The following is a 22950-nucleotide window of genomic DNA, read 5'->3' on the forward strand; positions in this document are numbered from 1 at the left end:
TTTATCCTATTCTCTCCTCCATTCTGCAACTAACCCCCCCCCCCCTTCTTTCTTCCTTTTCTTTTCCTTCCCCTGTGGGTGTGGTTGAAGGTCACCGTGCACACTGGCTCACTTTCACAGAGGAAAGAGGGAGAGTGAAGCAGGAAAAAGGACGAGGGGAACAGTGAGAATAGCAGAGGAGCGTGAGGAGCGGGAAGGCTGTCCACAGTACTGTGCACTCATCACTTTTTTGCTTTAGACATGATTGGAGAAGTTTGGAAGGACACATGGGCTCGCAGACTGTCCAAGAATGCTTAAGGCATCAACAGCGAGCCATGGTCCGCATGCTGACCTCCACAAACATGGCTTTATCCTCGATGTCATCTCACGACCTGAGACGTGCTTGAAAAGAATGCACCACTTCTATAATCAAAGTCAGTACAGCAGCAGCAGCAGAAGCAGGGATATTGTCTGTTTTATTCCACACATTTGTCTTTCTTGTCAAAGCCAGCACCTACATTACCCACAATTCAGCTTTATTGCCAACAGTTGGGATTCAGTCATGTTCTGCAGGTTGTGGCTAATGAAGCCTGGAGCTGCCGGCCCCCAGCAGAGATGAAGAGTGGGCTGCACAGGTTCATGTTTCCCTGGTGCCACATCACCACATTGCTTAATCTTTAAAGTTCACTACCGCCTTTTAACTCAAGAGACATCTTTGCAAAATATAACTCTTTGGTCATTTTTTTTAATATATAAACAGTGGACAGTTTAAAAAAAAACAAAAGTTGGGTTGTTGTTCACATGTAGAACGCAGGAGGAGGCATGTTCTCGCTACTGGCTCCATTTTTTGTTTTAGGCTGCCTGTGTAGAATGCACAGGGGGCACACACTGGCTCACTGCGAGCTCACGACAATTACCTAATCAATTCCTCCTGGTTGTGGACGTCACATGGACTTTGTAATGAGGAGCTGGCTGCATAAAGATCATTAAATGTCTGCTCTGGCCGTGCTGGGCATTTGTGTTCTCAGCATAGCTGGATATAGCCTCCGTGAATTCACTGGATAGTGAGCTTCACTTGTGAGGCATTGACCTAAGCCTTGCCGGCCATCGTCTCCTTGGTGTTTTTGAAAATGAACTTGAAAAATGAGAAGCAGCTGTGACAGAGGCACACTTGCAGAGACTTTTCCATAGCAAGCTGCCACGCCCTGAAGCTAACTCTGCTTTGTTGTTTGTTCTACATGCAACCAATGTATATTTGCAGGTTGCAAGGTGAAATTGGTTGCAAAGACCAAAACAACAACAAAAAAGCCTCCCTGTGTTTGCTTTACAGGTTGTCATGCACACCAAACTAATCTCCAAGCTCTAGAATTGAGAGAGTTGGCCTTCAAAGTAAAAGTTTCACTCTTTGAATTGTCTTGGTTTCAGCAGTAAGCAACAACTTTTATTTTGAACAATCACTTTGCAAGTAGTTGGCAATTGTTTGCAGACGAGTCTTCTACGCAAACTGCGGGCAAGCACTCCAATCTGCTACTAACCAAGGCAATTGCAGTGAGTTTTTTGATGCAGCAGCGTATATATCTCTGCCACAGAGTTTACCTACTGACAGTCAGCAACTTGCGCCAACCAGTTGTGACTCCCCAGTCGGGAAATGCACATTTCTCCCTACAGATAGGTGGCCCCCAGAGGGTCACTAACTGGTCTGTAGGCCTGCATGATTGTGGCTTAGTAATTGAATCCAGTGGTTCCTGGAGTTTGTTTCAGCAACCGATTGCAGCTAGTTAAGACTACTCATTTTTCCCTAGCAACCAGTGTTTGGTAGGAAGGCACCAACTGGTCTCCAAGTCTGTGGGACTGGATGGGCAGTTAATTTTGTTTTGGAGGGCCGCACCAATAATTTGAACTCAATTCTGTCCAATATTGTTTCAGTTCACTTATAAGCGTATTGGTGCGGCCCTCCGCAACAGTCCCATTTTTTTTTTTATGGAAAGATTAATTGCACAACCTTAGAAGACTTAAAATTAGGGACCGAAACCATAAAGTCATCAGGAGGTCACTGATCAAGTGAACAAGTTTTCTTATCTCGGTATACTTTTTGCAAAAAGGGGAAACCTCTCTTTTCTGGCTCTTGGAAAGAATGCAAATTTAGATCAATTGCACAATAACTTTATCTTTTATATACAGTCTGTGGTTTCCCCATCCCGCTGGGTAATGTCTGGAAAAGTTCATGCCTGCAGTGCATGTGCGAAAAATGGCTTTTATCAGCATTCGCCTTTAAATAACCCCTCTAGAGTGCAAAATTCAATACTGGCTTTCTGAATACTCCACAAGGACAACGCTACTTTTGTCAAAACATTGCTATCAGTTTTTGCTGCAGTCTTATTTTATTCCAGCCTCTGATTTTCTTTCTCTGAGTGTTTTGCCTCCACATGTCACGGTATCTTGTGATTTTTCTCCAGCGTGGAGCCACAGCTGCGTGCAGTTCAGGCTTCCGCGTTCTCGCTGTAGTCTCCACACGTGATTAATCATGTGAAGTGGCAAAAAGCACAACAGTGTCAAGACTGTGAGGGGGACCTAATGGAGTTGAAAATGGGATGTTTTGTCGTGATGCAATCCATTTTGTCGCACCGCCGCCTGCTTTCGCTGTGCCCTCAAACAGCAAATTCTTCTTCTTGTGCCAGGTACAAAAAGTAAAAGCCGTGTCTATTTTAAGCAAAGAGCCACACAGCAAAAACACCACTGAGAAGTTTTGGCTTTTTTTTTTTGCTCTTTGTAATTTGGTTCACTCTGTCAGTTCTGCACTCGTGCTCGTTTGAGGAGCGCTCCTTAGCCCCTTTTGTGCGGGCCTGTATCCTTGCCTCAGCACAGTTCACTGGAGACTGGGGGTGAAAATCGTTTTTATTTTCCACTTTTAAGACTAATCCACTCACTCTGCTGTGGAAAATCAAGTAAAATGCATGTCCAGCGTGAACTTAATTTAGTTTGTGCTGTTTGCTGTGTGCTGCTGTGTCTGTTAGACCTAAAGTGGCCTCGTGCTCAGCCTCTCGCTCTCAGTTACCCTGCAGCGGAGGGGTTCAAGATGAAACCTAATCAGCTGTATGACGCTACAGCGGGGCTGAATGTGATAAAATGCCAACACCGGAGCAGATTAAATGAACGAGTTAATGAAGGTAATGAATGAGAGTGTTTCACACTGAAGAGTTTAATTAACCTCGCCTCCCACCACCCTCTCTCCACTGTAACACCTTTGTCACTGTATCGCAGCCCTCTTCTGTGCCGACCACACAGGGGCAATTTATCGAATGGCCTCTTGTGCCAGGGGCAATAAATCCTCCGTCCTGCCCCAAGGCCTTAACCTGCATCCGTACCCTTTATCTCCATGTTTGCCACGCTTCCATAAGCACAGTACTTTTCTTGACCTATTCTCTCTCTCTTTCTCATCTACCTCCAATCTTCTCCCTCCTCCTCTTCTCTTTTTTCTTTCTTTTCCTTTGTCTCATTTCTTCTTCTTTTTTTTTTCTTTTTTTTTCTTGTTCTCTCAGATGCAGAAACACCTGCGACCACACACGGTGCGCACTTCCTCACCGTCAGCAATCCCTGGCAGCTTAATCTGCACACACACTCACTCTTCAACTGATAGTCTCGTCAGATTAAAATGAGGCTGAAATATTCATGCATAAACATGCATGCACACTCACCCATATTTATGAGGACCTCCCACAGCCTTTGCTTTACTTTTGTCCTATTGTTCGCTTCAGACAAACAAAACCCCCTCTCTGTGCTCAAATATTGACCACGATAGTCGGCCACATTCTGACAACTTTAATACACCTCAGCTGTCTCGCTTTCTCTTTCTTTTTCCCATTCCCATCCCTACTCTTCTCTCTCACTCACACACACACACACACACACACACACACACACACACACACACACACACACACACACACACACACACACTATAGTGCCACACCAGTGCTACATCTTGTTAAAAAGAGTTAGTGAAGCTGAAAGGCCAATCACATTAACACAGAGAGTGTCAAAAAAGACCAGAGAGAAATATGGTGGAAGGGTCAAATCAAACGGACACTTCTCAGATTTTAATTGCAAATGCCTAATTGCTCAAATAATTATGAGTAATCAGACTCGGCCGCGCTGATCTCGAATGCATCATATAGCAATTACTCACCACTGTCGCTGCTGGATTTAAAAGAAAGAAATATCTTCGTAGATTAGCGCTTAATCCCGGTGCCTAGGATCGGAGAAGGCTTTGAAGATGTGCGGCTCAATGTCCTCGTCCACAGCCGCCGCGGAAGGCCCCGCCTTGGGTGACGGGCTGCGGCCATTTTATACTGGAGAGCTCTAATCGGTCATGGTGGAGGAGCGAGGATTTATCCAGCAGCTCGGATTCGAGGATGATTAGATGCTCAGATGCAGTGAGAGGGGTTAGCGATTTGGCCAGGGCATGAATGTTGCTGTTCCAGCTCTCCCTCACTGATAAATGTCATGGGGAGTTGGAGGAGCCAACCTTGAACCTTGCTTTCATGGCACGCCAGCCCGATGCTACATTTAAAGACTGGGATTTCAATTATCAATGTGATTCAATCGTGGTTATTACTGCAGTTAGACTATTAAGTAGCCTGAGGGCAAAATAAAACTTCATCTTCAGAGGCTGAGGTACCTGGACTTCTGTGGAAGAGCTTAATTAAAATATGATTACCTGTCTCTGGTGCATACTAAAATGTGTATGGAGCTCAAGGCAAACCGCCTGCTGTCCCAAGAGGATCATATCAAGTGTTGTCAGGCCCTTATTTGCCTTGTTTTCCACCTTTTAGAATGATTTTTTCCCCCCTGTTTGTTTGAGCCCCTTTTAGCAGCTAAGAGCTGTCTGGTCAGGAAAGGTCACGTGAAGTCTTTGCCTCTGTCTATCTTTAGCGCAGTCCCTTCTCTGTCTGCATAATTTCTCACTGTCTATGCTTAAGCACATTTTAGAAGCATCAGGCATCATCTCTTGCTGGTCAGGGAGCCCATTTCATGGCTTTGTGTGGCATGAAAGGGCCGTCGGAGTCGGTGGGAGAGATCATTATCTGACATGAGCTTACAGAAGGGAAGGAACAGGAGCTGAATGTGTGAGGCAGAGCCCGAGGGTTTGCTTTGACTTCTACTCAACATCGCAGCCTTTATATTAATCCATATTTAATTAGACTTTCTTTTAGTGCTTGTTTACTCTTGCTGTGTTGTTGTAAGGGAGGCGGAGCGAGGGAAGGGCAAGGATAGAAGGTAGTGAGGTTGACATGGGATTACTATTAATAAATACAAGGGGAGGGAAGGTAGAGCCTAGTGAGGGCTCCAGAGACGAAGCTGTGTTTCTTTTCATTAGTAGGATATTGTAATTCAGATAGAACCCATCAGCTCAAACAACGACCTGCCGCAGCTCGTGTGATGTGCTGAAATTTCAATCAGTTTGTTGTTATTGTGTTAGCAGATGCAAAGAAACGCCAGTGAGTAATGCGTAGTAGCATTTTAGACGCTGATGAGGCGATGCGGTTGTGTAGATCGAGCGACTGATTAGCATTCATCAGGTGCTTTTGAAGCCGTTAGAGGAGATGATGTTCAGAGAACTTTCTGCTCCGTTAACTTCAAATAAATGTCTTTCCCAACCTGTCGTTGGAGAATGTCTCGGGATGACTGACTTTTCATCAGATCCACTATTAGAGCTGCTCGGTGTGCTCTGTCATGGAGCAGTAGAAGCTCGTGAGTCCATTAAACTGCGTATTTAAAAAAAAAAACAGGCTTTTTCCTTCTCTCATTTCTAAAATGAACATTTCAATCAGTGTGTTGCCTTTGGGAAGGATGGCGGGTGAAGGTCAGTTTGAATTTCAGCAGTAATAATTAGATTCTTTATTAGTCTTTGCCACTGAATTCATCTCCAAAAAGGAGCGCTGCAAAGGAGCAGCGTTGGCCGGGTGTTGACTTAATGTCACCCATCCATTTTGCTTTCGCTCTGGTTGGCCTCGCAGGAGCTAGAAAATGGGAGCTCATTCATCACTGGGTTTCTCTGGCTCTGGGCCCCAACATGCATTCAGTCATAGCTCGAGTGACAAACACACACACACACATAAACACTTTGTCTGAAACAACAAAGGGGCTGTGTGCACACATGCACATCTCAGTGGGACGTGTAAAAAATGTCTCCAGCAAAATATCAACACAGACACACACTCACCCACCATATATACACACACACACATATATATATATATATGAGTGTACAGTGTCACATGGCTGCTCTCTGAGCTGCTCACGTGTGAATACAGTCAGACCGCTGAAGGTTTCTGATTGATTGATTGACTGACAGCAGCACAAGCATCTGTATTCTGGCAGCACAGTGTGACATGAGTGATGCTTTGCTGAATTTTTTTAAGAGCTCATACATTTTAAAGCAATCCTCCACCATGTTTATTTCCCTCTCTTCTCCACCCCCTCACCCCCCCACCATTTTTCCCCATCCAGAAAGGAATCCCCATCGGGCAGTTCTGCAAGGACTTCAATGAGAAAACCAAGGAGCTGAAGGACGGCATCCCTCTCCCGATCAAGATCCATGTGAAGGTATGTCTGTGCAGCTCGCTGTGGGTTTGTCTAACCCCATCCCTGACCCATTACACATAGCACTTAGCGCCCCTCCCTAGCACGATTGTGGCTAATTCCACGAGCTGCATAACATTATCGCAGCACTTCCATTATTCATACTCTACCACGAAGTAAGCCATTCCATTTGCATTCATTAATGAAGCAATACCCAGAGGAACCTGCAGTCAAGAACCATTAAGTGCATGCAAGAGATGTGAATTACTCCAAAAAGAGGTGTTATGTTTGTAGTATTTATTTCACACAAGAACATATTTTTTGACTTCCTCATACTTCCCTCCCACCTTTTGTGTGCTGTGTCCTCGCTGCTCTCTGTGTGTTGTGTAATGAGGTTCACAAGGAGGGAAAGCCTAATCCTTTCAGAGGCGTGAATTTATTTTGACATGCAATATCCAGCAACAGCTCTGCCATCACATCTGGAGCCCTGCTTCTGTCTATCAGTGCAGTGCCATCTGCTGGTGATTTGTAGCGTTGCAGTTCAAGCTGCACAGTGTGTGTGCGCGCATTCTGCGTGTAATGTTTAGTGTGTGCGCATGCAACATGTGTCAGCCTCTGAGAGGATGTTTCTCTGCAGGCTTTCACCTCATCCTTGTCAGTAGGTTTAAGCACATCTTACAGTCCCTTTCATCTTACTTTAAAGGAACAAATTGACTTTTTCAGACATTCCACTTTTTCACTTTTCTTGCAGAGAGTCAGATGAGAAGATCGATACCACTGTCATGTCCGTGTGTGAAAGCCGGGAGGCAATTAGCTCAGTAAAAGGGCTGGAGGCAGGGGGGCAACAGCTATCCTGGCCTCGTCTGAAGTTAGAAAAAAGTGATGCTTCCATCATATTTCTTCAGACAAAAAGACCAAAAGCCTCAAAAAGCTGTCGTGCCAGCTCTTGGTCACAGCAGCTCTTTAAGCTTAGCTCTGACATGCTGAGTCGCAGCTGTAGACGATGAGAATGTCATTAATTTTTCAGGTGTTTGAAGCCAGATATTGTACAAATTAAAGTCTTGACCTGAAGAAGTCAGAAGATTGTCCAAATTATTACAATTCATCCTGAGTGGGGATGGATGTGAGGAAATACTTCTTCTTATAGTTGTTGAGATATTTAAATCTGGAAGCACCACAGCTGTAGACTTGCATGAGTGAAACAGTAGTTTTGCAAGAGATATGCAGCACACCCCCAGCAAACACTGAAACAAAGTATTTAACCATTTGCTTGGGATAATGTGTATATGTTACAGAAACGCATGTCAGAACTTATTTAACAAATGTTAACTGTGATGTATTTGACGGCAGAGAGCAAATGATTCTCCAAAGGGTTTTTTGGGTTTTTACAGTCTTCTACACAGAACTCCTGATTATGAAGCAAGTAGTAAATGAATGAGTAATTCCAGTCACATCTGAGAAGTCATTTGCTAATGCCATAGACTGTATCTAAAAGTTCTGGGGGGGGGGGGGGGGTCCAGGCCTGGAAGTGAAGCCAAACCTGTTTTCTTTCTAATGACCAGTCGGTCGCTAAACAGAGGTCAGATTGTATGGAAGTCTTTCATTCAGTTTTTTTCCTGTTCGGTTTTATAGTCTCAGTCAGTAGGTTAAACCATTATTAAACACAGCTTGAGAATTCATTTTAAAAATAAGCCAATTTAGAATCTCCAGTTAACCTAAGATCAGGCATGTCTTTGGACTGTGGGAGGAAGCCGGATTATCCGAAGTGAACGCACACAGAAATGAGACGAGCATGCAAACCCACACAGAAAGGCCGCAGCCAGATAGGGGAGTTAAACCGGGACGCTTTGAGGTTACGGGGCTAACCAACAAATCACCACAGTGTACACTGTGCCACCACAGTGTAAGTTGAGTATTGGTTCATACATAAATGGTACTCAGCCCTATTCAAAAGGCTTGACAAACAACTGGGTGATGTCACAGTGTCTGTCACCATCTTTTATATACAGTCAATGGCTGGTTCAGTGACCACTGCAAAATGTGTGTTGAGATTAGGGCCGCCACGATTAGTCGACTAGTCACGATTACGTCAACTATCAAAATCGTCGACGACTGATTTAATAGTCGACGCGTCGTTTGAAGCTTTGTAAGGAATCAGTAGCAGTGTATTAACGGACTGAAACAGAAGATGGCAGCACTGCATGTACAAGGATGCCAGCTGTCGTTAAACCCAGAAGAAGAAGACGCAGTGTCCGGTATCATAGCTGTGTCCAAGTTCAGGAACCGCATCCTCCTCTGCCAGCATTTGTAGGCCGATTACGATACAGCGACACGACAAAGACTGTCCAAATTCGAAGACTCCGACAAATGCGGCCCAGAAATGCATCCTTCATTCATGCTCGAGAATTTACTCCGGTGTCCTGTTATATTTTAGACAGCAAGGAGCAGACGGCTGAGTTTATTAAACTTCACCGAAACAATCTGCAAATTTCATTAAAATTTAATAAACTATCATCTTGTCTTTATTTTTAGTTAGCACAGACCTTACACACTTAAAGCTGTAACCTAATGATAGTTATATAAGAGCAGATGCTGCTGGTGCAATAAGCTGTTTTGCGTCCAATGGATGATGATCTGATTAGTCGACTAATCGCAAAAATAATCGGTGACTAGTCGACTATCAAAATGATAGTTTGTGGCAGCCCTAGTCGAGATCAAGCAAACAACATAAATCCTGTTAATTAATGAGTTTTAGATTTTATTTGGGCAAAACCAGCAAATCTGATCATCTGACTCTATATTATCTATAAGCATATTCTCCAAAATGCCGAACTCCTCCTTAAACGTCAGTAGCTGTTCCTTTGCTCCCGCCCCCTCTTTATTATCCATCTTTGAATTTTCTGCTTGCTCATTTTGCTCGTCAGAAAAATCCCCGAGCAGGTGTTTTCTCTTCAGAAACAACAGCAGCTAATTGAACTCTTACAACCAACAGCTTTTCCACAGAATAAATGATCTTCCTTCCATCGAAAGGTCATATCGTGCGAGATAACATGTCTCCGATGACAAATCACCTGCTCGGCGGTGTTTTCTCAGCTCAGCCTGCACTTTATTGTCTCATGTTTGTTTAAATTTTTATGTGACAGAAAATAGATGATGCAAAGTACTCTCCCAAGATGGTTTAATGATTGCATTGGCTGTCATATTCTAGCTAATAAAAACCTCCAACCAGGGAATGAATCTGAATTTGGTGGGGGGGAAAAAAGCAGGGTCAGAATGACTCAGTGAGGCTGAAGAAATTATTTTTGTTTTGGTCCTGAGGGGAGGACGGAGAGGGTAAGCACATGGGGCTCGGGAGCAGATGTGCAGCAGCACTCGGCTAAACACGCACATAGTAGCCAGAAAAATGGAAACGCCTCATGCAGATGGCTTAGATTACTTCAAAGTTAAGTGAGTCTAGTTCATGTAAAAAGAAGATGAAGTGGCACAAGGGATGTGAAAGCTGTGGAAAATGATAAATAAACACAGAAATATCACCCTACACTGCACTCCCCTCTGCTCTTTGTTTTGGTCAGTGGCCTTTTCTGTTCTGATTCAGCTCATCTGTGTTATTTTCATGCCACAGTAGGCGGATGTTCAGTGAAACAGCTCAGAAAAATCCACTGAACAGTAGATGCCCAGCACCGAACAGCAGCAGACTGTCACTGTTATCAACTATCAGCTGAACATAGTGGAGCATTTAGTGGATGAAGAGTCAGCTACTCCCCCGAAGGAGCTGGTGAAGCTAAACTAGAGCTAAAAAAGACTCCCAATTCCTCAAATGGCCTGAAAGATGTCTCCAAATCAATAAATACGCTTTGTATCTGCTGGATGTGTACATAAACAACTAAGGGACTCATACGGGAGCAACTTGTCAATCCCAAGGTAACCCTGCCCTAAATCGTGGCTGCATTGTGATTATGGTAGAGATCATAAATTACAACCGTACATCTTAACTGCACTAAAAAAAGACTTGAAACTACACCTGAGACCATAAACTCGCCAGGAAAATTTTTGCCGAGATCATAAAGCAAGTGAGAAGTAGGGTCATTTTCATTAAGGCTGCAGTGGAATAGTCCAAATAATCCCCTCCTATGTCTTCTTCTAATCACTTTTCCTCTGCCGTTGATGGAAAACTTCATCAAGTTAAAAAAGTGTGAAGGAGAAAGTTGGAGAATCCGACTGCTTAGTAATGAGACGGCAGATGTTGTTGAGTTGAGTCATTTAATCGGAAGGTCAGTGATTCAGTCTCGCTCCAGTCCGCATGTTGAAAGTCCGTGGGTGAGATACAGTATCAGAATGTGTCGGCACAGTACGAACACAGTGGATATCGACTTTGTAGTGTAAGAGTGGAAATCTAATCTATCGGAATACCAGTCTGTTAATCATCATCATCAAAAGCTTGTCCTCACACAATGTGTTTTTACTGCGTTGGTTCATGCAGGTCGCACAAATGAAAAGTAGCCTGTGACTGAAGTCAGATTAATTTACGATAATCCGAAAGGCTGCAGAACAGCGACGCTTAAGCTGAAGACATAACTAATGCAGCCCGATTTATGGGAAAATTTTAATAGAACATTTTCTTAAAATATAAACTTGCATTCTTCACACAAGGCAGCAACTTCATACAAAGTTTTTATTACAGCTGCATCCAGCATCACAGTTCTCCTGGGAGTTTAACACTGCACTTGACGCAACAAAGTTTATTGTGACCAGCTTGCGATCATTTCGCCTTTGAAATGGTTGCCTCGAAAACCAGATGCAACCACTCTCGAAGACTGCGATAAAACGCCAGCAAGATTGGTTTGTGCCTGAATTGGGTCAAACTGGCAATTTCATGCGGTGATTAACTGTGATAAATTGTTAAAAATTGCAAATGTGTTGCCATCTGCATACATAGAAATTCACCAGCCTCAGAAACTGCATCACAGACCCTGCAGGTCTGCGATTTAATGACACAGGCGCTCAGCACTCGGGCTTATATGCGGAAATATGACCAATCGGCAACTCTTTGAATCAAATCCCCAAACGCAAGTCGTGCACATTGCTGCAGACTGACTCAGATTGATCACAGTGTGCTGGCAATGTGTTTACAAATTAGACAGCACTCTGAATGATACAGAAGCTGGGAACGCACAGATAATGCAGACGATGCGACACCGAACAGAGGGAGACAGAGATGATGAAGAGGAGAGATAACAGGTGGAAGCCACGGCTGAAAACTGTAGAAACGACAAGACTGAGGGACGTAAACAGAACACAAGATAAAGAGAACAACAATTACCAAAATTAAACAAGACACAACTGAACGAGGAACAGGGGAGACAAAAATACAAAGACTAGAGGAACAGAATGGGAAAACTAAAGGGCTTTTACTAAGTAAACCTAAAGATTTCTGCAAATGAAGGCATGAAATAACTCCAAAAGGAACTTGTGTAAGGCAATAAACAAGATATAGAAATACCAGAAAGCTAAAGTCTAACAATGCAGAATATGAAACCCTAATTCAGAGATGAGCAGAAATACAAGTGAGATTGAGGTTCCGTCCTATCAGGTGACCTGTGCGCTTGTCTTGCGATTGAAAGTGGTCAGCCACTTTCAAGGTTGAGGGTGTTACATGCTCGAGCTCTGGGTAACTAGTTGGTCACGGCAGCTACTTGCAATCGGTGGCTGGATGTGAAAAAACATAAAATTTTTCTTCTTCCTAGTTGCAAGGAGGTTGCTGTCCTACTTTTATTCTAATGCAGCTGAGGCATTAAAAGGTTCACAGTGAACCAGCAGGTTATGGCATAAATTTTATCCATAACAGAAAAAGACAAAATAATAAGCTGCCTTGTTGATCGGTGCAGTAATTGACATCATAACCTTGAAAACATCTTATTTGAAATAAAGGTTCTCACAGTGGAATAAAGAAAATGTAAATTCTTCAAATCCACAGGGTAGGATTAATACTGTGAATTAATTCGCCCTTAAAACATGAAGCGCACTGCCTCCAGACCCCGAAGAAGATCGACTAATATGCGATTATCTTTGCTTTACTCATGTGATAATAAAAGCTTTTTAACTTTTTGCAATTTAATGGGCCTTAAGTTGAATTTCCAGAAAAGTCCTAATCTTGTGAGAAGTAGGACCAAGCTATGTTTTTATATTGCTGCGTTAAGACTTTCAGCAAACTCAGCAGTACAGGGAAACCAAATGACTCAAGACTGTGTTTGAAGATTATCCGCCATGTTCAATTATCTGAGTTAAGAAGGTTAATCTGTTTGTTCGTTCAAACCAATTAGACGAATGTCGTAATTCTCCGCCAGAGTTGCTCTCGTGATGCGTGGTGACGGCTTCAGAGCAGACTTTAAAGAGTCACGCTGGAAGGTAGAGCTGCTTCTGACGTCTTACCTCAAAATCTAATTTCAAAATGAGTCGGAAAGAGTTTTCGAACTCGACAAGCTGCTGTGAATGTTAGCTCAGCTGCTGCAATTAGATTTAATTTGTGCTCCTCATGCATTAGCACGCATTCGGTTCACAGAGTCGTTTTCTGAAAAAATAATTAGATGGCGATGTTTGCAAAACCCAGGAGGCCGCTTCAAAAACCTCCCCTATTATTCTGCATGAAAATGTTCAGTCCAGTGCATGAAAATAAATTTTTTTAACCAGTTTCTTGCTCCTCACAATGATGATGTCAGGTCACAATCACCGGCCACTTTTTCAGGTAGACCTTTTCAATTGCTCGTTAACATAAATATCTAATCAGTCAGGGAGCAGCGAGTCAGTGCTTTAGGCACATAGACGTGGTCAAGATGACCTCGTTTAAGTTCAAACGGAGCATTAGAAAATGAAGAGAGGTGAATTATGTGACTTTCTGTGTGGCATGGTTGCTGTTGCCAGACAGGCTGTGTGAGTGTTTTACAAACCGTTCTGCTGGGATTTTCACACTGCTGTCTGTAGGGTTTACAGATAATGGTCTGAAAAGAGAAAATACCCAGTGAGAAGCAGCAGTCTGGGTAAAAATGCCTTGTTGATGCTAGAAGTCAAGAGTAAAATGGACAGGCTGCTTCTAGTTGGTAGGAAGGCAACTCAAATAATCAATCATTTCAACCAAGGTATGCAGAAGAGCATCTCTGAATGCACAAGAAGTGGAACCTCGAAGCAGATGAGCAGACCTCACTGGGTGGCACTCCTGTACATTTAAATTCCTGTACACTCAAACTACAGTTCACAAAGACTCACCAAAATTGGAGAATTGAAGAAAAAATGTTGCCCGTGATGTGACGAGTCTCGATTTCTGCTTTAACATTCAGATGTAAGCGTCAGAAGCCGGTGCAAACAACATGAAATTGTGGATCTGTCCTGCCTTGTAGACGTTTGGGGTGATATTTCCATGCCCCACTTTAGGTCCATTAGTAACAAACACCACAGCCTGCCTAAATATTGTTTCTAACCATCTGTCCATCCCTTTATGACCAGTGCACCAATCTTCTGATGGCTGCTTCCAGCAGGATAACCCATCATGCCACAAAATTCAAATAATCTCAAACTGGTGTCATGAACATGATAATGGCTTCACTGTACTCAAATGGCCTCCACAGTCACCATGGCATGGGATAGAAGATTCACATCATGTCAATATGGACCAAAATTCTGAATAAAGGCAGTTCTGAAGGCTAAACAGGTCCACCGGGTACTAGTAAGGTGTACCTAATAAATTGACCAGTGAATGTACCTGACACGTCACAGCAGAAACTGTCATGACCCTCCATTGTACCATTGTGCCATTGAAACAACCCAATTTGCTCAGCTGTTTTCTGGATTGGGAGAGAACTCTCTTTATATTAATGATTGTTTAAGTGCCATTTCACTCACAATGTCTCTGCTGACCTCAGTGACGCTCAGTAGACGCGTGTTAGTCATGTCCTGGGCAGCTTTAATCTCTTTTTGGCCGAGCCTGTGGGCTTTGGCTGTGCATATCCCATAACATCATGGTTAAAGTTCTCTTGCTGCATGAAGTCGTTTCATGAATTTAGGCTTGTTAAAGGCTGTACTGTGTTTTAATGTCATCGCCCTGCCAACATCCAAGTTTGTGATAATTCAAAAACAAGGTGATGTAGGAGCTTCAAATTGATACTGTAGCTAGGGCTGTGCGATATGACCAAAATCTCATATCCCGATATAAGAATTCTATCGTCCGATAACGATATAAATCACAAAAATGGAACATTTTCTGTAAATTCTGTGAATCTCGGGCAGCTCGACTTGCGGGAAGTGTTTCCAGCTGCGCGTCATGTAGCTGGAGTCGAGTGTTTTAACCGATGCATGAAACGATACATTTTTAGACATAAGTTGTAACGGCCGCCGTTTTCTTTGTGAGTATTTATTACACAGCGTGCTGCGGGGAAAAGCCTGTTCTAACGTTTGAGTCTAATGTTTATTTTCTAACACTTGACGGCTCTTTTTTAATTCTCATCCGTAAATAATCTGCTCTTTCACGTGATTCAGTTTATTTTGAAAAGTCTCAACAGGATCTTGAGCTTTATTGTGAAAGGTTTATGTGGAACATAAACAAGCGGACACTTGATGCTGTTACCGTCGTTGTTGCTAACCACAACGCATGAAAACAGGCGCTTGTGCGTCCATAGTGTGGTTATATAAAATATAAGAGAAAGAGAGAACTTTAAGAAATTAATATAGCCACTACAGTGACCATCAAAACGATGAAAAAATATTGCCGTAAACAGTTTATTTTGCGACACCACGAAACAAACGATAGCGTAAAATGAAACGATAGACGTTTTTATATCGTCATCCGATATATATCGTTATGTCGAACAGCCCTAACTGTAGCTGTATCTACTAAAAATCTTGGACGAGTTTGAATCTCAGAGTTTCTGAATGTGATAACTCAAGAATGGGGTGACATAGGATTTTGGTGCCAGTATTTTTATTTTTTCCAGGGGGATGAAAAGACACTGGTGTTAATGTGGGGGAAATAATAATTAGGATCTCTGTTAAACACTGTCCCATGTACTTTGGCTGTCCTAAAGCACAAAGCAATACCGAATAAAGGGTCAAAATCAGGATGTTAAAATCTTGGTTACAATAATATTTATACATTCTGCAAAATCTCATGTATTCACACTCTCAGGGGTTTCGTGGGTGTTAATATTGATTCCTCTGTCTCTCTTTTTCCCTCTCAGCCTGACAGAACGTATGACCTGACGATCGGCCAGCCCACGGTGTCTTACTTCCTCAAACAAGCGGCAGGAATTGCAAAAGGAGCTGGAAAGACGGGTGAGAGGTCTTGCCTCAGTCATGTATCTGCTCTTACTAAAGTTTTCACCTGCTGAGCGCATCCTGTTCTGGACACATGTCTCTTCATGGACTCGGATTTGAGCTTTGCTGCGATTGATGTTAAATTCATGACATATGGGGAAACGCTGCGGCAGAGGTGGGAAGTGGCAAACATGGTGTGTTAGGGAAAGAGAATTATGGATTTTTACGTTTTATGCTTCAAGCTACCTTCAGCTGACTCCTGCAACGCCGACGCACTCACCTGTGCACACAGATTTCCAACTCGCTTTGCCCTCCTTCAACCTTTCTTGATACATGTAGTGAATTTTATATTGTTTTATTTATGCTTCGCCCTCTGTTTTGTGTGTGCGTCAAGGTCACGAGACGGCGGGGATGGTGTCCGTCAGAGCAGTGTATGAAATCGCACAGGTGAAAGCTCAGGACGAGTGCTTCAAAATGAGGAACGCCTCCCTTGAGACGGTTGTGAAAAGCATCATCGGCTCAGCTCGCTCCCTGGGCATTAAAGTTGTCAACAAGTAAGTACCAATTCTGTACTTGGTGTACTTCTAATCTCATTTTATTGAGCTATCGGGAAGCACAAATCAAATGTTTCAGTGCAATGAAAGAATCCCAACAAGTGTTAGGCTGAACAAGAGTGAGAGTACCAGATGGAGAAAAGCAGGCAGGGGAATTTAAGTATTCATCCGAGCTTTTCAGTTCTGGGAATTCAACTGCCCACAGTTTGCTGTGAGGTGAAAAACTTCTGAAAACATATGAAGAAAAGCTGTTGACATAGTGGGGTGAAATGCATCCAGAGTACTGATCCTTTCTTGCTAGATTCCTCCAAACTTCCTCCTGTTAGGATCCAGTGCAAACCCACTGATGCACGGCAAACTGAACGCAGGATAATGTAGAAGGGAATTAAAAAGATCAGCAGTTTTTCAACAACACCGAATCTAGGTTTTTCAGACAGGATCAGACTGATATCCTTATCCTTATTTCATTTCATTTCATTTCATTTATTTATTTATTTTTGCCGTAAACAGACACAGAGCAGTGAACAAACAAGAGTGTGCCAGATGGTAATACATACGGAGTATTGACATTATGAAAACAGAAAATAACCAAAATATATAAGAAGGACTCCGTACACTGTTGGGTTAAGAAATAAGTAAAGCTCATTGCTTGTGAGAGGTAATATATCAAGAACAGGCCCCCACATCCTATTAAATCTACCCTGAGTATTTGGTTTACACACAGGTAATTCTTCTATTTGTATAACAAATAACATCTCCAGTGTGCAAAGGTGGGTGGAGAAGAAAAGAATCCGTTTATTGGCAACCAGCATTCACAGAAGCAGAGCGATCTGGATATGAAAGTTAAAAGGTTTCTACAGAGCATCCAGAAATTTCCAGTATGTTGTTGGGTTTAATGTCTTTGGACAAGGCGGATGACAAACACTGGAAAATTTCTATTCAATACTCGCATAACGTCAGGCAGAACCAAGGATGTGCGAGGACCCCCTCAGTGAGGCAACATTGGTCACACTGTGAGGACACAGATGGAAAAGATGGAAAGCTGGGTTTTGTTTCAGAGTAATACAACCTGTGCATCACCCTGCACTAAATCAATCTGTAGCTCACATTAACTTATGAATAAAGAACATTGCCTTTTCCCAAAACAGTTGGCTGACAGTTGTGTGTTTGTGACCTTGGCCCAGTATAAAAGCTGAAGAGACAGCAGTGAAAAAGCAATCTGAAATCGGGTGTTTGCAACCTGGAGAGAACAGGAAACACTGTTTTATAAGTAGGAAATGTTTCCTTACCGCAGTGTCCGAATTGAAGAAAAGTCTGCATTCCTTCTAAACTTTACTTCTTTAGACAGTTTTGCCTTTATTGGACAGTGAAGATCAAAGGAAGGTGGGAGAAAGAGCAGGGGATACATGCAGCAAAGGGTCGAGGGCTGGACTCAAACCCGGCCAAGAGGCATGTGGTCACCTACTCACCCAGTGAGCTAAACTCGTGCTCAACCTTCAGTCTTTCTAATGACCTGAAGGGAATGATTCATCTGTTTGGAGAAACTAATTTAGATTACATAGCAGACTATGAGAAAATAACCCTATTACTTATTAGGATGGGTTTTTTTGGGGGGAGGGGTTTGTTAGCATCCACGTTATAAAAGACAACAGCAGCCAACACGACAGTCCAACAGCCAGTCAAACATTGTAACATATGGGGGTATAGAGAAAGGCAGAAATGTGCAGTTAAGCAGGATTTCAGCAACATCATGCTGTCTTGTAAGACAAACCAAGCCGCTACAATAACACAATCAAAGACCCAATGAAACGGTTTTCCTTCCAATTTGAAGTGCATTCTTGTCGCTACATTGTCAGACTCTAACAAAACGGCCTCAGCATCCGTTCACTTATCACGGTAGATATTCATCAGTCCTCTCAGTCGACCGCCACTCATCATACTCCTGAGATTCAAACAACTGAAGCAGCGCTCAGTGCTGGCAGTAGATGTGGACAGAGGTCACTAATGGAAGCCTCCATGGTTCAGACTCCACATCATAACACTATCAGCGGTAACTTTTGCAGACTCTAAACATAATCCTAACGGCTTAATACAGTTTGTTTTTTGTTTTCCAAAAACCCAGAGAACAAAAAGTTCCTTCTAAGCTGCTTGTTTGCCTTCTAACACCCAGAACACATGAAGTCCAACATCATATGCAGTTACATTAAGACCAGACAACGTTCGCACATGTTTGCATCCCAACATTTGTGAAAAGATGCAGCTAAAGATATAAACCCAGAGAGAGGTTCTGATTTTGTTAAAATTGTGTTTATGAGATGATTAAAAAAATAACTCGCAGGATACTCCAAACTTGATTTTATAGCTTAGTACATTAATGCAAGAAATTTATCGTTTTAATCAAGAGTTTGAATTTTTATTTAATGCTCCATGTAAATTTAAAGTCCCATTGTGGAGGAAAACAGACGATGAAGCGAAATGTGCTCTGCCGCTCGCTTACCTGGTGATTGACAGGTTGCTGCTGGATGAGTCTGCGGTTTCCTCGGGTTCTCAGTTAGATTCATCCCTCACGTTTGACGTCTGGATTCATAAAAACAAAGATGCTCAGCTCAAGGCTTCAAAACCAGTGTTCAAACACCAGTGGGTAATGTCAAGGTGGACATCATTTTATAGAGTCTGTGGATGCTGTAAATGTGGCCACTGGATGTCAGACTGACTCTGTCAGACACACAGAGACAGCAGACATTATGAACATTGTTTGCAGTGGCTCCAAACAGCCACCGTAGGGTTGTTTTTGGAGTGCTTTTGATTGGCTATTAGACATACTGAAACCCAACACCTGAGACCTTCTTGCAGTGCGAGGTGAGTCATTGCACGGACCTGTAAAAGCCCCTAGTCCTTTAATAATGAGTATCGAGCTAATGCAGCTGCACATTACACAATTAGACTTCATTAAGACAAATTAGAAATGAAATGTGCAGAAACAGCCTGCTAATATGCTAAAATGTTAAAAACTATAAATCGAGCAGGGTTCCAGGGTTATCATTTGAATACTTAACACTGTTATACAATATCTACAACCAGTGTATCACATCACACCTGGCATTCAGTGCTGAACTATGATCTTTTAGTCTGAATGTTTGTGACTGACGTGATTTGGCTGCTGCTACGATGAAAAAGTATTTGCCCCCATTCTGGTTTCTTAGGTTTTTGCATATCTGTCCCAAATACATATTTCAGATCATCAAACTAATTTTAATATCAGACAAAGATAACCTGAGTAAATGCATTTTTTAAATGATGATTGCTAAATCTAAACCTGGTGTGAAAAAACAACAACTTCTTTCTTCTTTGCTAACTCATTAGTTAATTGTGATTAACCAATTTGTTGTTGTTTTTTAGAAAGCTGGGTTCACTTTCACCTGCCACACTCAGGACTGATTACTGCCAGATCTTTTTAATAAAGAAACCACTTAAATAGAACCTGTCTGACAAAGTGAAGGAGGCTAAAAAATCTCAAAAAGAAACATATCATGTCACAATTTAAAGAAACTCAAGCAAAGTCTTTGACACCTGTCAGTCTGGAAAGGGGTACAAAGTCATTTCTAAGGTCTTGATACTCCAGTGAACCACGGTGTGAGATCCATTATCCACAAATGAAAAAACCCCAGAACAGTTATGAACCTTCACAGGAGCAGTGACCTACCAAAATTACTCCAGGAGATCACAAAAGAACCCAGAACAACATCTAAAGAACTGTTGTCCCAAATTGCCTCAGTTAAGGTCAGAGTTCATGATTCAACAATAAGGAAGAGACTTGATTTCCATGGGAGAGGTCCAAGGAGAAAACCACTGCTGACCAAAAAAGAGCACAAAGGCTTATCGTTGCCAAAAAGCATCCTCATGATCCCAACGACTTTTGGGAAATTATTCCTTTCCCAAAAGTTGAACTTTGAAGATTTGTTACATTTGGCATAAAACTGAGTTCACGAAAAGAACTTCATACCAACAGTCATGGTGGTCGTAGTGTAATGGTATGGGGCTGCTTTGCTGCTTCATGACCTGGAATTTTTGTTGTAAATTCCAGAAATGTGAATTCTGCAGAAAATCTTCAAGGAGAATGTGCAGGCATTACACGGTTACACAGCAGGAAATTATCAGCAAGTCCACCTCTGGATGGCAATAACATAAAATGACTTGGGGCCTAGCCAAAGTCTGGACTTAAATCCAACTGAGGTGCTTTAGTATGAGCTTAAACACACCGCCCGTGCCCAACGACGCTACAGTGTGGCTGAATTAAAACAATTCCGGAAAGAAGAGTGACCCATTGTAGGACATCACTAACACTTGATGGCAGTTCTCGCTACCAAGGGCAATGGGTTGTGCCGCCTCATGGAAGTAAAGAGTCGATGTTAAAAGAAAGTGAATTTTCTTGCTGTAAACTACATGGTTAGGGCGGTAGCAGTTCATTTTTAAGCGCAAAGGTGTTTCCATAGTGAAAAATGTGAAACCCAAATGTTTGAGTGAAAAAAGAGGCACAATCTGGTGTGATAGTTAAATCAATTACATTTTGTTTTCTGTTTAAATTCTAATTACAAATTCACTGCTTAAGGAAAACAAATAGCGTTAGTAGTTTACAGTACAAAGAGAAACATGTTAAAACGCTCAGTTTTTGCTCCAGGTGTTAAAGGGTTAACATGCAAATTGGGTTCTGAGTGTGGATTATGATTACACTATGAAAGCAAAATATGCTCAAAGTCAGTATGCATACCAGAAACCCTTGATTTTCCGATGTGCTCTTAATGGGCTCACCCACAATGTAGTTCAGAGAGGCGGTGGAGGAGCTGCCCACAGCTGCGGGGGGAAAAAAGAGAAGTGTGGACGGTCATTAAAAAGCTCCGCAAACAAGCCTGAAAACACAAAATAACTAGTAGACCTTTGGAGAGAAGTGATTTGTTTCCTGTGTGGGATGAAAGTTTGATTCCAAGGCTGCAGAGGTTTCTGTTAGAATAAAACTGCTAAGCGTGTTTATTTTTCCATATACTGACTGCAAACGCAGCATGCCGAAGCACGGCGTGTCGTTTATAGTGACTGTAGAGGTAGTATATAGTGCCAAATCAGAGAAAAAATGGGATGTTATGAGTTTGTACGTGTTGCTTTGGATTGCTTTTAGACGAAGCGACACAAACCTGTTCGCTTTGCGTTTCTTCCTATCCTTCAAGATCTTTATCATTTATGACGTGCACAACATTTCATGTATATTTTTTTTTATAACGTAGTTTAGTATTCAGGCTCTATCATCTGCTTCTGCCGCTTCCATTTCTACTTCAGCTAATAGTGCTGTATTTTTCCCAGAATCAGTTTCTCCCCCTTGCTTAGAACCTAACTTGTCTCGTGGCTGCAGTGCATTTTGATTTATTGGGAGTACTGTCAGTGAAGAAATTGGTATCTCTGCCTTTTTGTACAATGAAATTTTCCCTGGATGGGTTGCTGAACACTGCTGCATTGTGGTGAGCCCCGAGAGAAGTCGGTGCTCTTTCATTCAGGGGACTGAAAACAAAAAGGGGTTTGGAGTTAATGTTGCAGATAGCTGAAGGATTTCTCCTGTCAAGTTTAAAAAATAAGGGTGTATCTCTGTCCTCATCTCCAATCTTCCTTTTCTCTCTCTCTCTCTTCCTCATCCTCCTCTCCAGTCTATCAGCTGATGAGTACAAAGTCTTCCTGGAGCAGCGAGAGGAGAAGTTGAAAGCGGACGCTGTGGCAGCAGCAGCCGCTGCCGCCGAAGCTTTAGCGGGCAAGAAGAAATGAAGTCCTGTAACATCCCTGCATTTCTCTTTATATTCATTTTATACATTCATGCAAAAACACTGTTAATGTGTGTGTGTCTGAACTTAATAAACACAACGTGTTACACGACACCCTTTCCTTGTCTTTCTGATATTAAAACTTCCCTTTAATGGCATACAGCTTAATTTAAGCGTTTACATCGCCTACATTTCAGCAACAACACCCAGTTAGATTTTAAAAATATTTACGAGCCCGCGTGATTAATTTCCTTCCAGCTCATCTAATGAAAATGTAATTTCTCTGTCATGGAAGGATTTGTATATTCAGTCTCTTTGATGTTATTATCTATTATTAACACTTCTGGAGGCAGTTTGGGTATTTGACAGGTTGTGCATATGGTTTCCTGCGCATTTCAAATGTTTTTCTATCTATCAGGGATCTGAAGGGTTCAGCACATTAATTATTGCACAAATCACAGGGACCTCGGGCGGTGAGAGAATTATTGACTTTCAGGCGAATCTTATCGTTCTTCAAACTTCTGTTGTTCAAATTAATGACTTTTAACTCCTTAAACTTTGTTTAAATGTGTTTGGTCTGCCAGTGCTGACACAGCTCGTTAGGTGTAACTGTCAGTCAAATAATTTGAGTAAAAATTATAATTATTCAGCTCGTAAAATATGAGGAATACTTTCGTTTATCTGTACTTATTTGTCGACTACTGTGTGCTTGAACTGCTCATGGAACATAACAA

The 22950-nt window shown here is 42.3% G+C and overlaps 1 protein-coding gene across 1 annotated transcript in view; it reads left to right on the top strand.

Annotated features, from left to right (window-relative positions):
- mrpl11 (mitochondrial ribosomal protein L11) overlaps nucleotides 1-22330 on the top strand; it is a 58420-nt gene extending 36090 nt beyond the window's left edge. The window contains exons 3-6 of the mRNA XM_005723020.1: nucleotides 6490-6585; nucleotides 15786-15879; nucleotides 16256-16415; nucleotides 22106-22330. Of these exons, the coding sequence (XP_005723077.1) occupies nucleotides 6490-6585; nucleotides 15786-15879; nucleotides 16256-16415; nucleotides 22106-22220 (465 nt within the window). The 3' untranslated portion in view covers nucleotides 22221-22330. The remainder of the gene's footprint in view (nucleotides 1-6489; nucleotides 6586-15785; nucleotides 15880-16255; nucleotides 16416-22105) is intronic.
- The last annotated feature ends 620 nt before the right edge of the window (nucleotides 22331-22950 follow it).

Source organism: Pundamilia nyererei, unplaced genomic scaffold (genome assembly GCF_000239375.1).
Source record: "Pundamilia nyererei isolate P.nyererei 1_Seehausen unplaced genomic scaffold, PunNye1.0 scaffold00008, whole genome shotgun sequence".
NCBI lineage: Eukaryota > Metazoa > Chordata > Actinopteri > Cichliformes > Cichlidae > Pundamilia > Pundamilia nyererei.